Below are 14,800 nucleotides of genomic sequence, written 5' to 3'. Positions count from 1 at the left end.
TAATTTTCTCTTCTCTTTTCCTCTTGCTTACTGTGCTTTTGCTTCTTTTTTCCTAGATATTTTTGCTTATTCCTTCTAGTCTGATTTTGCAGTTATAGACTAAGAAGTGGCAAAAGTTCTCAAGATGAACATTCAGGAAAACAAATAAAATAAAGCCTAAGGAGAACCAAAGGGTGCAAGCTGCTTTCTTTACAAGAAAGAAAAGCAGGGAAAAGTCTGGGGCAAAGATGGGGGAGGTTTAATAATCACATATGCAAACCTATATAATTAATATACTGAATTTTGTATTTCTAATTATCAATTAATATAATATGTATATGTGCACTTGCACATATATGATAAATTAATATGTCACTTAAAAACCAACTTGATTAGCATTATACTTTTAGAAGAAGAAGAAGAGTGTATATAGCACGTATTAGTAAAGTAATTCATTATTTATTCAGGTTCACTAAGTGAAACTACATGCCAACATATCTGTATTCCCTCCTTAATCTACTAAAATGATTGATCCATGTTCATTTGTGTAACCGTAGAATCTCTCTCCTGCTAGGTTATCCTGTTGTCTGTTTCTCTTTATCCAATATAGTGCAGTTCTTATTCTCCCTATATTTAGCGTCTGTTACTAATTTAATCTTTTAGACTAATAGTCAATTTATGTTAATCTTCTTTCTTTTTTCCTTGCACTTTTTTATTTTTCTTCCGATGCTTAAAATAGAAGTGGAGCAAAAAGGTAAATAACGTATACAGTCCAAACCCCAGCTCCTTGTTATGTGCCTTATGGATGTTAACCTCTTCCCTTCCCCTCCCCACAACACTCTTATATTATGATAATCAGCAGGATCTCATAAGTACACCTCATAAAGAAGTCGACTGTTTGCAATAAAGTGACTTGGCTGCTTAAAGTAGGTGGCGGGGTATAGTGACTGAAGTACTTGGGCTGGAGGGAAGACTCCCTTGCTTTTTTCTCTCCCTTTCTCTTTGTCTTTCTTTCCCTTTCTCTCACCCTTGGGTAAATTCTTGTTAATCAAGTGTCATCTTGCTTGGCTTCCAGAACCCTCTCCATAGCATGCCATGGTTACAGGGTTTCCTGGTCTGTTTCATTCATTGCTTTGGTTGTGTTTTGTTTTCTCTGCTCCTAATTGCTTTCTCTATATACCTGATGATTTGTTTTGTTCCTTTATTTTTAATAGAGGCACCTCCTTTTTCAGCCTCACCACTTCTTAAAGTTCTAAACAAGTCAATGTGATTTTTTTTGGACTGAAATGACCTAGCACACTGCTGCACACCAGTTAAAAGCTCTGGAGCGTTAATGTGTACTCACTAAAAGTCTGAAACGAAAATGCAAGAGTAGCTCTACATTTTCAGCTGTCTGTGTATGCCATTGAGCCTTGGTCTGTACTAGTGAAAACAGTTCCCATCCACTTTCCGTACTGGTACAGCAAGAACATGGTAACTTTAAGAAAAGTGGATGATAAAGGGTGATAATTGCATTAATTATAACATAAGGTATAATCTAGTGCCAATTAAATTGATTTTTTTTTTCTTCCTGACACAGTCATTATGATTTACCTACCTTTTTGGTTTTTTCTTTTTTTTTTTTTTTTAATTTTTCTTATGAGATGGTCTTAATTTGACGTAATCCTTGTCTTACTTCTCTCTGTGACTGTTAGTTTTTGTTTGCCCGGGGACGTTGAAAGCAATTGTGGACTCACCGTATTTATATGAAGCTGAACAAAAAGCAGGTGCTTGGTGCAAAGACCCTCTCCAGGCTGCAGATAAAATATACTTCATGCCATGGACTCCGTACCGCACGGATACTTTGATAGAATACGCTTCTCTGGAGGACTTCCAGAACGGACGCCAGCAGACGACGTACAAGCTGCCAAACCGAGTGGATGGTACTGGGTTTGTAGTGTATGACGGCGCTGTCTTTTTCAACAAGGAAAGAACTCGCAACATAGTAAAATTCGACTTGAGGACTAGAATTAAGAGTGGAGAGGCCATAATCAATTATGCTAATTACCATGACACCTCTCCATACCGATGGGGAGGAAAGACTGATATTGACTTGGCAGTTGATGAAAATGGCTTGTGGGTAATTTACGCTACGGAACAAAACAACGGGATGATAGTAATTAGCCAGCTGAACCCCTACACTCTGCGCTTCGAAGCCACCTGGGAAACGACCTACGACAAGCGGGCAGCATCCAACGCGTTCATGATCTGTGGTGTCCTGTACGTGGTGCGCTCGGTGTATCAGGACAACGAGAGCGAGACCGGCAGGAACGCCATCGACTACATCTACAACACCAGGCTGAGCAGAGGCGAGCACGTGGACATTCCTTTTCCCAACCAGTACCAGTACATCGCCTCAGTGGATTACAACCCCAGAGACAACCAGCTGTACGTGTGGAATAACAACTTCATTCTGCGATACTCCTTGGAGTTTGGCCCACCTGATCCTGCCCAAGGTAAGAATTTCTTTTCTTTCTCATTTGTGATCTCTTTGTGTTTCTATTCAGGGAAATAAGTTACAATATTTTTGGTCTTAGATTTAGCTTGTGGCAGAAAGGCAAGGAAGGGTATTTTGTCTGCACCATGCTGACCTGAGCAGCAATACAGTGGTGGAAGACAAATTTGTAGAACCTGTGAAGAGAAATAGAATTTATTTGGTCTACAGGCTCATGCTTTTCTTTTTATCTTCTTTCTTTCTTTCTTTCTTTCTTTCTTTCTTTCTTTCTTTCTTTCTTTCTTTCTTTCTTTCTTTCTTTCTTTCTTTCTTTCTTTTCTTTCTTTTCTTTATTTTCTTTTTTAAAGTGTGTAGCTTTTCTGTGTGTGGGGAATTATTTACTTTATGCCATCAGTCATTTTGACTCTGATAGCTAAACTGAGTTGGAGTTGCTTCATGCTGGGCCAGAAGGCTGTTCCCATCCACTCGATTTTACCTGCCTTCTGCATTGATTACAGCATACATGCAGACCTTTTAACTTCTTGGCGCCAGCAGTGGGGAGCAGTGTGTGCTGGGAGGTCCCAGAGGAGAGGTATGGGGTTAATGTGCAATACCAAGCAAAAGTATTTTTCCACAGCCTTATTTTCACAGTTTCTAATGTCAGGTTAGACACGATTGTCTGACATCTTTTTAGTGGATTTCTCAGTAAGCCCCTTACAATTGCATTCCAGCTCGCTAGAAGTTAGTACTACTTCCTAAACGGAAAGATACTAACTGTCAAAAGGGAGAAGAAAAACTGAGGTCTTTAGGTTTCAGAAATCTCTAAAAATGATATGAACAGGCACAGCCCCATATTAACGTCTACAGAGGAGAGTAAATACCAGGAGAAATGCTCTGTGGCAGAAGATGTATGCAGCAAAAGCTGCTTTAGCAATGAAGGTAATACTTCACTTCTCTCATCTAGCTGCTATGCATGTTTAGCAGCCGTTTTCTCTGCTTCAAGAAAGGAGTAATAATGGCTTCTCTACATGAAAAGTAGCTGTCCTGCTTCAGCAAAGCTGATTCATGCACAGCAGTGCAAACTGTAATATGCACACGATTACAGCAGCACACTTACAGCTTTTGCAGGTACAGAACTGCATATGAGGCAGCAGAACAGGGTGCTTTAGAACCAATAGTGATCTCCAAAGCCGTGGGTGATCTGACCGGTCTCCTGCAGACCTCCCTGGCAATACCTGGCCAGGCTCAGGCAGGTTCAGGTGTTTGGGGAACTGGCCAGCTTTGCTGTCTGTACATTGAGCCAGTCCATTCCTCAGGGAGGCTTTGGAGGTGCTCTTAGCAGATAAACAACCTATGTAATTAAAAAATAAATTGATGCTTTCTTTTTCATACATTCTCATGCATGCCACATTTCATTCAGTTCAACTCAGACAAAGATGCATTTTAAATTCTCCAAAGCTTTAAGAGTAAGAGGAGAAAATGGAGGTACAGGCTCTAAGTAGCTTTTGCAGTTCAGGCAGCTGCTGTGAATGTGAAAAAGGCTAATCTTTAAGTCATTGCATAGAGGAAAAAGTGTAAAGGAAAAGCAGGGGCAGAAAAGGCTTTGTGGAATCTTTCCTTCATTTTAGTAAACCTCCAAAGGTCTCCAGTAAAACATTTCATAATGTTTTTATTACGAGAGGGTCATCAAGATCTTAAGTTATAGTGTATGTGCTGGCCACATCCCATCTGCTATCAAAACCAGATTTGGCCATCCACCAGCACCCTTTTCTCTTCCTGTGCTCCTTGCTGGCATACAAGGCAGGAGCAGAAATAGTTTATTCCAACCAGACATAGGCAAGAAAGGATCCAGGGCACACTGCAGGGTGCCTGCCTCTCCTCAGCTATTTGCCCATTCAACCATGAAGACAGAAAAAGAGTATTTAAGTTATGAGTTTGGGTTTTAAATGCATTAGGACATCAGTAAATATATTTTGATTCTGGTCTTTTTAAAATATAGAAACCAAATCAAGACACTCAGTTTATTTGAGCACATGATACATATATTCACACACAGTATTTTTCCTTAGATAAAGCCAATACCCAATATTTTAGTTTTGTATGAGTATGTACATTGCAGATCTAAGAATATGTTTCAGGTCATTTCCTTTTTTGCCTAAGCCAATTGCCTGTAGTTAGAAACTACTAAATGAAAAGAAAAATTATCTAACATAATTGTCCTTGAGATGTACTGCTATAAAAGCAAGGAGAAACTCTTTACAATATCTACTTCTATATTTATTTCTATTGTATTTCCAGCTCCTCTTTGTTTCAGCGTAAATTCTGCATAAATTGCAGCTCAGTCTTTCAACTATCATGTAAAGTATCTGTATGTGTAATACACATTTGAATTTTCTATCTCATATGGAATTAGATCAACTTTTAAGCATGCTTGATGAAAGATATTTCTGTGCTTCTTGTATTCTAATTTGGTTTGTTTTTTTTGTGATCAAATCCAATTTCTTAATCATCTACTTAACGACAAGGGAGTTACGATAACATTCTGTAAGTCACCTAACACAAGAACTTTCTTTTAGTGTCCTTGGCAACAGTACTTTAATATCAAGTATTTAATGGTGTCACAGGGTCAGTGTCTCAAAATTGGAAGTCATGGCCCTTTCTTTTCGAATGGTTACCTTGAGACCATTGTGGAAAGCTCAGTAACCTGTGTTCCCTCTGTTGCCAAGTGAGAGATAATGATAGATAAGACACACACTGATTTTTAGTTCTTTCCTGTATATCTGTCTTGGCTATTAGTTTTTGTCTACACCACAATGTCCAGCTAAAAGTGCTTCTAAAACACCCATCTTTCTTCCTACATGAAAGATGAATTTGTCATATTTGAGTTGTACTTTCCCTTCAAATTTGCTTCCAGGGCCAAAACTTGGGCTCATCCACGTCCTGAAACTCCTGGCTTTGTTTTCTCTGTTGTCTCATTCATTTTTACATCTCTGTTGAAACCTCTGAAATACCACTGTAATTAACCAAACGTTGACCTTGCTCTTGCTGCAAACCTGTACCATTTTCTCTTCTTGCAACTTTCCCTGTATCCTTATTTTCTTAATATTCAGGAGAAACACTTCAGATTTCTAAAACTGTAGACAGACTACTCCTTTAGTACTCAGACAGTGGGGTCTGCTGCTCTAAAAACTCCTCTCTCAACCTAATTTTTTAATGTTATTATTCTTTCTCCTCTTGGAAATTATAGTACACAGATGAATCATAGAATGATGGAAAGATCATTAAGTCCAATCATAAAGCTCACCCTGCTGGTCCACCTCGGAACCATGTCCCTGAGCTCCATGTCTGCACAATTCAGAGCTCCATGTCTGCCCCAAGTGCATTTGCAAGGAGTCCTCCTGTTCCTGCAGTGCTTGTGTCTGCCAAGACAGTGCCTTTGCAAGGTGTCTGCCAAGATAGTGCTGCGTGTAAAACATTCAGCCTGCAGCTGGTGCATCTCTGGTAGAGATATAGAAATGGTTTTCAGGGCTACAACTGTCAAGTACTGCTCAGATGTTGCAGAAGAACATGTTTTCTAAGATTAAGTGTAAAAAGCATTTGAAAATCAAAACCCTAATTTAAAAATTAAATAAAATGCATCAGGCCTTGCAAAAAGCCACTGAAAAATTTGAGACAAACCAGAGTTTTTACATCCTTGGTAAATGTAGTGGATATATCCAGTTAGATTCCTTCTACAGTAGGTACCAAGTGTCCAAATGAATCCTTGCTGAAACAGGAATTTTTAAAGGAATTTTAAGTTAAAAGATCAGGAAGAATGAGGGAATTTTCCATCTAAAAAGTGAATATGAGCATGACATTGTAAGGTTTCCTTGGTAACAAAAGGAAGATAAATCCTTTTGTTCTGTGTTAGTGCATTAGGGAGCGATTTCATCTACATTCATCCCAATTTGTGCTAACTGTTCAAACTGAAGTTGTCTCCCCTTTTGTGCCTTGATACCCATCATTAAGTATTATTGGATCACTGCAGGAAGAGATGGATGTTGTGAGTGTGGACAGAACAGAAACTCGTAGAGTAGCATCACCAAGGGCTTGAAGTGATAGGAGCAACACCAAGAATCTACAGGAAAGCCAAGCAGCAAATTAAGTAAATTGGGTCTGTGCTAGTATATTAAATCTGGCAGACTGCAGATGAAAGAAAGAATAGTTGTACAAGTAAAGACAATATAATGGGGACCAGATAGCATCTTTCTTTACTACAGGTATTTTGCTAATTTTTTTGTCACATGTGTTATCATTTTCAAGGTATACATTTATAAATGACTGTGTAAACATTTCACTTTCAATTGAATGGGATTTGGCAGGGTCAGTAGAGTACTGGCTAACATAATAGCTGGAGTCACCTATAGGTAATTAAGTGACTCTTATCACCTTCCCTGATATTCACTGGAGCATGAAAACAGGTACAGAGCAGTAATAAGGAGAAGGCAGGAAAACTGTGATTTTCACAGATTTCTGATCTCTGTTGCTTTACGTAGCAGCTCCATATATTACACCTTTTGAGAATAAAGGAGGGTCCATAGATTTTCATATGCCTCAATAAATTGAAATACCTGACCTATAAGAATACACATGTAACTGAAAAATCCATGCAGCTGATTTCTCAAATGACCTGGATGCCAGAGGGGAGAATAAAGCCTTTTTCAGAAGTGGTACATCATTTGGGCATTAATATTAACACAATTGTAAATCTAAGGTTAGAGTTGTATTTTGGGTGGGGATATTTTTGATTTGGCTTGGTTTAGATTTTTTTTTCCAAACTTGTTTTATGCCTGCCTAGAATAGAAACCTGTTGGCAGGGAATACTAGATAGCTTGTGTGCCTTCTCTAAATCTGCTCTTTGCTGCTAGTTGGGAAAAGAAAGTTACTATTCCCCTGCTGTCCTACAGCAATTGTGTTAAGTTTTTTATAGACATCACACTGCTAAACAGGTGTTAAGTTTTACTCCAGTGGTGTCTTCATTTTTAGTAACAGATAGGATACATAACTGTTTAAATCAGCTGTTAGGAACTGCATGAAACAAATGTAAATTAATTACACCTCAATTTTAGTCTTTGGATTTACTTCTTATTGCTCTTTTCTCCTATTTTGTTAATTTTAATGACTGTCTTCAGCTGATAATAAGAACCTATTCTTAATTAAAAAAAAAAAAAAAAAAAAAAAAGTAGAAGAGGTTTCAATTTTCTCTTCAGCATATCAAGCCTAGCCAAAAAGTCAGAATGGAATCTCGCAGTGTAAAAGTGACTTTTTTTGAGTTGGACAAAAACTACATATCTTCATCCCTGCTGCTTAGAACAAAAGGTTAATAACCTTGACATGGGGTTTGTTCTTCCTCTCAGTTGCAGTCTATTAATCATCTCTGCCATTATCTTGTATTGGCAAAGTGCTGTGCAAGGCAGAGCCTCAGCCCTGAGAGCAAGGCACATCCCGTGGTGGCAGCTGTCATGTGCCTTCTTGCAGCTCAGGAGAGTGGCCCAGCAGATTCAGTTCCCACAGGCCACTAAAGACAAAATGAACTGTCTTCTAAAAGCTAGATATATTCCTTGATGTGTTTGGTTGTTTCTTATTTTCCAATCACCTTCTTTCCCAGACTTCCAGCGCTGTCTGAAGTTTCCTGTTCAGCATTCTTAAATATGCTGACTTCTTTTTAAAAATTTCATTAAAGAGAAAAGCCCTGAGAAATTATCTGCAATTTTTTTCAGTTTTTTTGAGAGAGGTGGTTTAACGTATTTCTCTTACAATGTGAGATTACTAATATATTTCTAAGTATGTAGCCCTACCATACTATGCAGGTCATTTGTACTAACTAAAGTTGTGTAATAATGTAATAACAGCAGAATTATTCTAGCTCAGGGTGCAACACCAAATATCTTCTGAAAATTGGTACCTCACTGCTGAACTTCCAAGTGTTTTATGAATTCTGACTGATATTTTGCTCCTGAGACAAAACTGTCCTAAACATTACAGGGTTTGAGCATTAATTGCACTAATGCTAATACACATTTTGATGTTTAAGTATGTATTAATTAGCAGAGTGTATTAGGGGATGGATCATAATAATTGGTTGTCCCCTGCATCATTCTCCATCCCCACGAGCTCCCTGTTCCCGAGGACCTGATTCAGCAGGCCCTGCCTGACACTTGTGCAAGTGATTGCAAATGCTCTTGACAAATGTTAATTGGGGAAGCACTAGAAGGCTGGATGCATTGTAATCAAAAGCAAATTAGAGCAGTTTCACAAGACGTCAGGCAAGCACTTGCAGAACAGATCTGAGGGTTTCAATAGTAGCTGGCTACACCACCAGTTCAGCACAATTACACACCAATGATGAGACTGAAGACAGGCTCTGTGGAAGTTTGTGAGCAGCAGAGGGTTGATAGGAACATCTCTGCTTTTAGTCTTGAAAAACAGACCATGATGCTCAAAACTTCGACCTAAATTCATGTGGAAATTAAAATAAAATATTCTAAACCTCTAATATAAGTGAAACATAATTGTAAAAAAGGGTTTTGAGAAAACAGTTATTTGCCAAGCTGCTGAAATTTAATATTATGCAAAACATTAACTTATAAAACAACTGCTGAAAAAAGTGAGACTGCTCTCTTTTTTGTTTTATTTGATTTATGATTTAGTTTAGAAAATCTGCATTGTCCAGAAAGTCAGAGTTCAAAGGCCTAGCAAAAAAAAAAAAAAAAAAAGAGAGAAAGAAAAAAAAACCATAACTATTTTTCATGAGTTTATTTGTTCTCAGCACAAGCATTTGTACTTTTCTGTGCCTGTAAAGCATTTTGAACACTAATGAATATTTGGAAATAATGATAACTGTGGCAGTTGCTTTACTCACTTGCACTGTTTCTCAATATACATGTGAAGGTGTTGCACAGCCATTCCAGACCCCACTAGCATTAACTTATATTATCTCTCCAAATCTGAGAACCCCAGCATGGCTTGGGCTGTACCCCAGCAGCTCCAGTTCCTGCCGTGGGTCAGTGGCAGGAGCAGCTGCACATCCTGAGCAGGAGGAATTTGGCCTAAGCCTGTCCTGGTGTTTCATAAAAGATGAAAACTCCCTGCTTGCCACTGGCTTGTAGGAATTGTGTGTTCATACCTGCTTTATCAAAAAAGGATGTCAAGGCCCCAAATGTTCAAAGAGGAGAGCGCCATGTACCTGCTGGGTGCTGCCTCTGCTTGGAGCTAATCGGGCTTGCAGCTCTCTCAGGCAGAATGACTGCTGGGCAGGAAGATGTTATCAAAATTATTGCTCTGGGAGGTGTGTACTGGGTGACTTGAAGTTTTGGGGTCTGTTTTTCAAAAACATTCTCGTTAGTTACAGCCTGCTGCCTTTGTTGTTAAAGCTGGACTACCTTGTTCACGGCACACTGATTCAAATGATTCTATCTATTGAGTTGTTCCTGCTGCAAATGTGATTAAGTAATCTTTAATTGCTTTGAGCGTGTTTGTTGTGTACTGATAACTCACTAGTATGCCTTTCAGCTTTTAGAAATGTAGCTATCAATTTTTATTGCAGAAGAGATTATGTGGAGAATGTGCTGAGATGTCATACCAGCATGAGCTTTGAGTAAAAAAAAAAAAAAAAAAAAAAAAAGTCAAAGTTATATCTTAAGCACCCAGAATAGCAGTAAGAGTTATATTAAGATAAAGGAAAGGAGACACCAGAGAATCCTTGAAAGCTACATAAATAACTTCTAAGTAACTTTTTTTAATATATAATTCTGAAGTAATTTACTTTATTATTATTCTGATTTTTCCCTGTGCAGTGCCTACCACAGCAGTGACAATAACTTCTTCAGCAGAGCTTTACAAAACCACAGTGTCAACCACTAGCACTACATCACAGAGAGGTCCTGTAAGCACAACGTCAGCTGGAGGAACAAAGGAAGGAAGCAGAGGACCCAAACCACCACCACCCATTTCCACAACCAGAATTCCTCCTGTGACAAGTTTCTTCCCTTTGCCAGAGAGATTCTGTGAACCGACTGAGGCCAGGGGGATTAGCTGGCCTCAAACACAGAGAGGAATGATGGTTGAGCGCCCTTGCCCCAAAGGAACACGAGGTATTGCCTTTAAAAATAGGTCTTGATTTCAAGCAGACATTTCAAAAGCAATGTGCAGCTCTCTCATGATGAATATTTTTTAATCTCAGGCTGCCTGTCACATGATTTTTTGTCACCCAGAGGGTGCAGTATCTACAGGCAATGGTCAGGTTATGGTCTGCAAACGTTATTTGAGCCTAGCCACAGAATTACCTTGCACTTGCACTTTTGTGAATCCAGGTCAGATTTTAGGGCATTGCTTGAGGACTGTTGTGAAATATGCTTACAGCTGCCTTTCTCATTATGAACTCCCCTCTGGACGAGCTCCAGGAAAAATCAAGGGCTTTTTGTTTGTTTGCAGAAAACGTCTGGTACTTTTCACTGACTTTTAAAATTGCTCTTTGTAATCTACATTATTTCCTTACGTTTTTGTCAATTATTGTCAAGCACTGCCATTAGCAGCATTCAGAATTGAATGTTGTTTAGGAGCACAGTGTAGCCAATTTCCTGAATGCATGCAGAAAAATTTCACTGTAGTTTTCTACATCTGTTGTAGGAACTGCCTCGTATCTCTGCGTGGTCTTAACGGGAATGTGGAACCCCAAAGGCCCTGATCTTAGCAACTGTACCTCACACTGGGTAAATCAGCTGGCTCAGAAGGTTGGTTGAAACCTTTTAATCTGGTTTACACTGGTGATTAAAGATTTTAACTCTGAGCATTAATATTTCAGTTTGTTGAAGTTGTCTTTATTACTCTGTGTTCATTAAAAGTAGAAGGAGTTATGTGTACTCCATGTGCAAAGCATTGGCCAACAGTTAGGTTCTTATGTGTGTTTTAGTACGCCCTCTCTAAATTCTTATGTTGAATTTTTGATTGCATGCTCTCATCACTATTTAAAACAAAGTTGTTTTGCTTGTTTTCAAAAACCAAAAGCTATACTTGCTTAAAAAAAATAAAATGCTGTACAACACACAGCAAAACTTGTGGTATACAGTAAGGGGTTTTTTTGTTCAGTAAAACTTACCCTGTAATAAATAGATTTTTGTCTGAGTGCATTGATAACAGTATGATTATACCACAGAACTATTTTCTGTGTTTTCCTTCCCTACTGAGATTTACAAAGTTTATGAAAACTGGATAATTTGTTGTCAGTACAAGGCTACTTGACTTTCAAATGCCTCAAGCACTGGTATGAACAAACAGGTTTTTTACTGTCTGATAATGGCAGTAAAATAAAAGTGAGGATGAATAGAAGATCGAGCCCAAAAGTCCCACTCAGATTTCTGGGTTTTGATGGCTGTGAAGAACTGCTTTTGTGTGTCACGGATCTAAGAACCTTTAATCTTCTGAGATAAAGAGAATGTTATTGGTCTCAATTAGTTACAGATTTCAATGTATGTGCAAATGGTTATTTCGCCACAACAAAGGTACATGGGGAATTGGAATTAGGAGCCGCAAGCAGAACAAGGGACCCTGCTGAGATAATATAAACTGTCATTTCAGATCAGAAGTGGAGAAAATGCTGCTAGTCTGGCCAATGAACTGGCTAAACACACCAAAGGACCAGTCTTTGCTGGAGATGTTAGCTCATCAGTGAGGCTGATGGAACAGCTCGTGGACATTTTGGATGCTCAGCTTCAGGAACTGAGGCCCAGTGAAAAAGACTCTGCTGGAAGGAGTTATAACAAGGTACACACCTCCCATCACCTCCTCCTGCTGGATAACAATTGCTCTTGGGTTTGGTAATTTTTTCCCTTTCAGAAATATTAATCTGTACTTTGTTCCTGCATGTGTATAGTTCTGGAATAAGCATATGAGAGAAAACAGCAGTAAATACACAGCAGAAAGTTGTAATTACCTTCTTTAGGGAGTAAGATATAATTCAATAGCTGACTGGTCCTAAAATAATAGCTGTGTCCCATATTAAAATCTGGAAAGCATTATAACTAGTGTGAGGGAAATGAGTATTAGCTCTCAGAAATTCTGTAACAAATCAGCATGTTTATCCAGTGATTCTTTTAACCCTGAACATGTAATAAAATCAGTGGAGTTCTGCATAGGTGCTGGGTTTTATTTTAATCCAACTTCCTGCAGAATAATAGCACATTCTTAGACTTCTAAAGACACCAACATGACTTATAATTGATCTTTATAAAAATGCCTTACTACACATATCTGAAATGTGAATTAATGTTTTCTCTGGAAACATGTTCCAAGAAACATTTCAGAGAAAATGTGTCTTTGTGGTTTAAATACAAATTACAGTGTTATTGCCTTTCCTCTTTTTCTCAGAGGAAATGCTGTATTTCTCAGCCTCTTCCTTGCATGAACCTAGTCAGCAAGCCACAAATGAAATATTTTTTCATCCTCCTTTGGAGAGAGATCCATGCACTTCTCTGTTTTTTTGGCAATAGTTTATTTGCAGTCCCTAGATGCCCTTAAAATAATTTTCCCAGAGACAGATCAAGTGCCCACACACAGATTTTTCCCTTTGACCTTTTCATACAAATCCCACCATTTGGGCAAAAGATATCTAGACACCTGAGTAAAGGTTGCTGTGCTGCTTTTGGCTGGGGTAGAGTTAATTTTCTTCACAGTGGCTGGTAGGGGGCTATATTTTAGTTTTGTGCTGAAATATATCTTCCATATCTTTGATAATATAAAGATGTTTTTGTAATGCTGAGCAGCACTTTCACAGCATTTTCTTCTTTTCATGCTGCTGCATTGACATGGGAATTTGGGAGGGGACAAAGCTCTGAGCCCAGCTGACCAAAGGGGTTTTCCAAACCATGTGACATCATATTCAGCATATAAAGCTGATGGGAATTAGGAAGGAGTGGGGGACTTTGAAGTTATGGTGTTTGTCTTCCCAAGTAACCCTTACATGTTACTTGGCTTGGCTTTGCTGGGAGTGGCTGAACACCTGCCTACCCATGGGAAGCAGTGAATTAATCCCCTGGTTCATTTTATTTTCATGCATGGCTTTTGTTTTACCTATTGAACTGTGTTTATCTCAACTCATGGATTTTCTCAGTTTTGCCCTTGTGATTCTTTCCCCAGTCCTGCTGGTGAGCAAATGAGCAAGTGGCTGTGTGGTGCTTGGTTGCCAGCTGGGCTTAAACCACAGTTGGGAAAAAAGGTTTCCTGTGTGATGTCCTTTTGTAGTCATCATGGACAGAAACTAGATCAATGTCCAGGCTATCATTCAAAATCAGGATTATAAACACCAGAGTATTTTTTTTTCTCTTTCTGAAGTTTTCCAGAATCTTTCTAACTTCTGATTTTCTTTCTCCTTATTAAAAAGCTCCAAAAACGAGAGAAGACGTGCAGGGCTTACCTTAAGGTATATCTCCTGTGCTGTCACCCTGCTTTCTCCCTGCTTCAGCAGCCTGCCACGCTTTATCATCTTGCTGCATGATCCTATGTATTTCAGTCTTTGATAAATGTGTATTGTGCCCCATATCAACTTTACAAATGTTGGCTTTGCACAGGTATAACACTCAGAAAAAACAAACAAACAAACTTCATACCTCTTGTACCTTAACTTGTTCAAAACTCAAAGAGCAGAAGGGATTATTATCTGAATTGGAAGTAATATCTCTCTTGTAATAAAATTTTGGGTAGGGGGAAGAAGCTTGCAGCTCAAAGAAATGAGTTCACCTTGGTAGAATTAATATCAAAGACTGTTTAGAGTTAATTTGCTTGCAAGAAAAATGTATATTATGTAGCTTTCTTTGTGTGTATTCTTATGCCTAGTGACATCACTCTTTCTTACAGTTTTAAGAATTGTTACAATTCAGTGACTTGAGGATACAATGCAAAGACAAACATTTCTCTAACTTTACTAGTAAAATATCTGCCACATGTCCCATTAACCAGGCTGTATAGAAGGCTTGTAACACATTGCTACCTGATTTCCAGTTCCTTTCATCAGCTGTAGAAAGGTTGCCTGTAGTGGCTAGCTCCTTTCCAATGCCAGGAATGCCACCTCACCCCTATGAAGGGGAAAAAACAGTCCTACAACAGACATGTCTGGCTCTGAAAGATTTTATTGCACTTTTTTTCAAAACTTCTGTTAAAATCCTGATTTTTACTTGTACCCTCTGAGATGAAATGTAAGAATTGTTTCTGAAAGGAATTTTGAAATACTTTACAACATCATAAAAAAATTCAGACTCTTACTGAAAAGAGATTTCTCTGTACATGGCACTTCTGTCTTTTATCCTAAAGCCCTGA

The 14,800-nt window shown here is 38.6% G+C and overlaps 1 protein-coding gene across 9 annotated transcripts in view; it reads left to right on the top strand.

Moving 5' to 3' along the window:
- Positions 1 to 14,800, top strand: part of ADGRL2 (adhesion G protein-coupled receptor L2) — a 174,625-nt gene that overhangs the window by 127,700 nt on the left and 32,125 nt on the right. For 7 of the 9 annotated variants that reach the window (XM_056497451.1, XM_056497452.1, XM_056497450.1 and 4 more), the window contains 5 exons: positions 1,674 to 2,474; positions 10,288 to 10,584; positions 11,120 to 11,223; positions 12,068 to 12,253; positions 13,869 to 13,907. In XM_056497451.1, the coding sequence (XP_056353426.1) occupies positions 1,674 to 2,474; positions 10,288 to 10,584; positions 11,120 to 11,223; positions 12,068 to 12,253; positions 13,869 to 13,907 (1,427 nt within the window). The remainder of the gene's footprint in view (positions 1 to 1,673; positions 2,475 to 10,287; positions 10,585 to 11,119; positions 11,224 to 12,067; positions 12,254 to 13,868; positions 13,908 to 14,800) is intronic. The other 2 variants (XM_056497453.1, XM_056497457.1) reach the window with 1 other exon arrangement.

Source organism: Oenanthe melanoleuca, chromosome 8 (genome assembly GCF_029582105.1).
Source record: "Oenanthe melanoleuca isolate GR-GAL-2019-014 chromosome 8, OMel1.0, whole genome shotgun sequence".
NCBI lineage: Eukaryota > Metazoa > Chordata > Aves > Passeriformes > Muscicapidae > Oenanthe > Oenanthe melanoleuca.
Note: the sequence above shows the minus strand (reverse complement) of the source record. Positions and strands in the feature narration are given on the sequence as shown.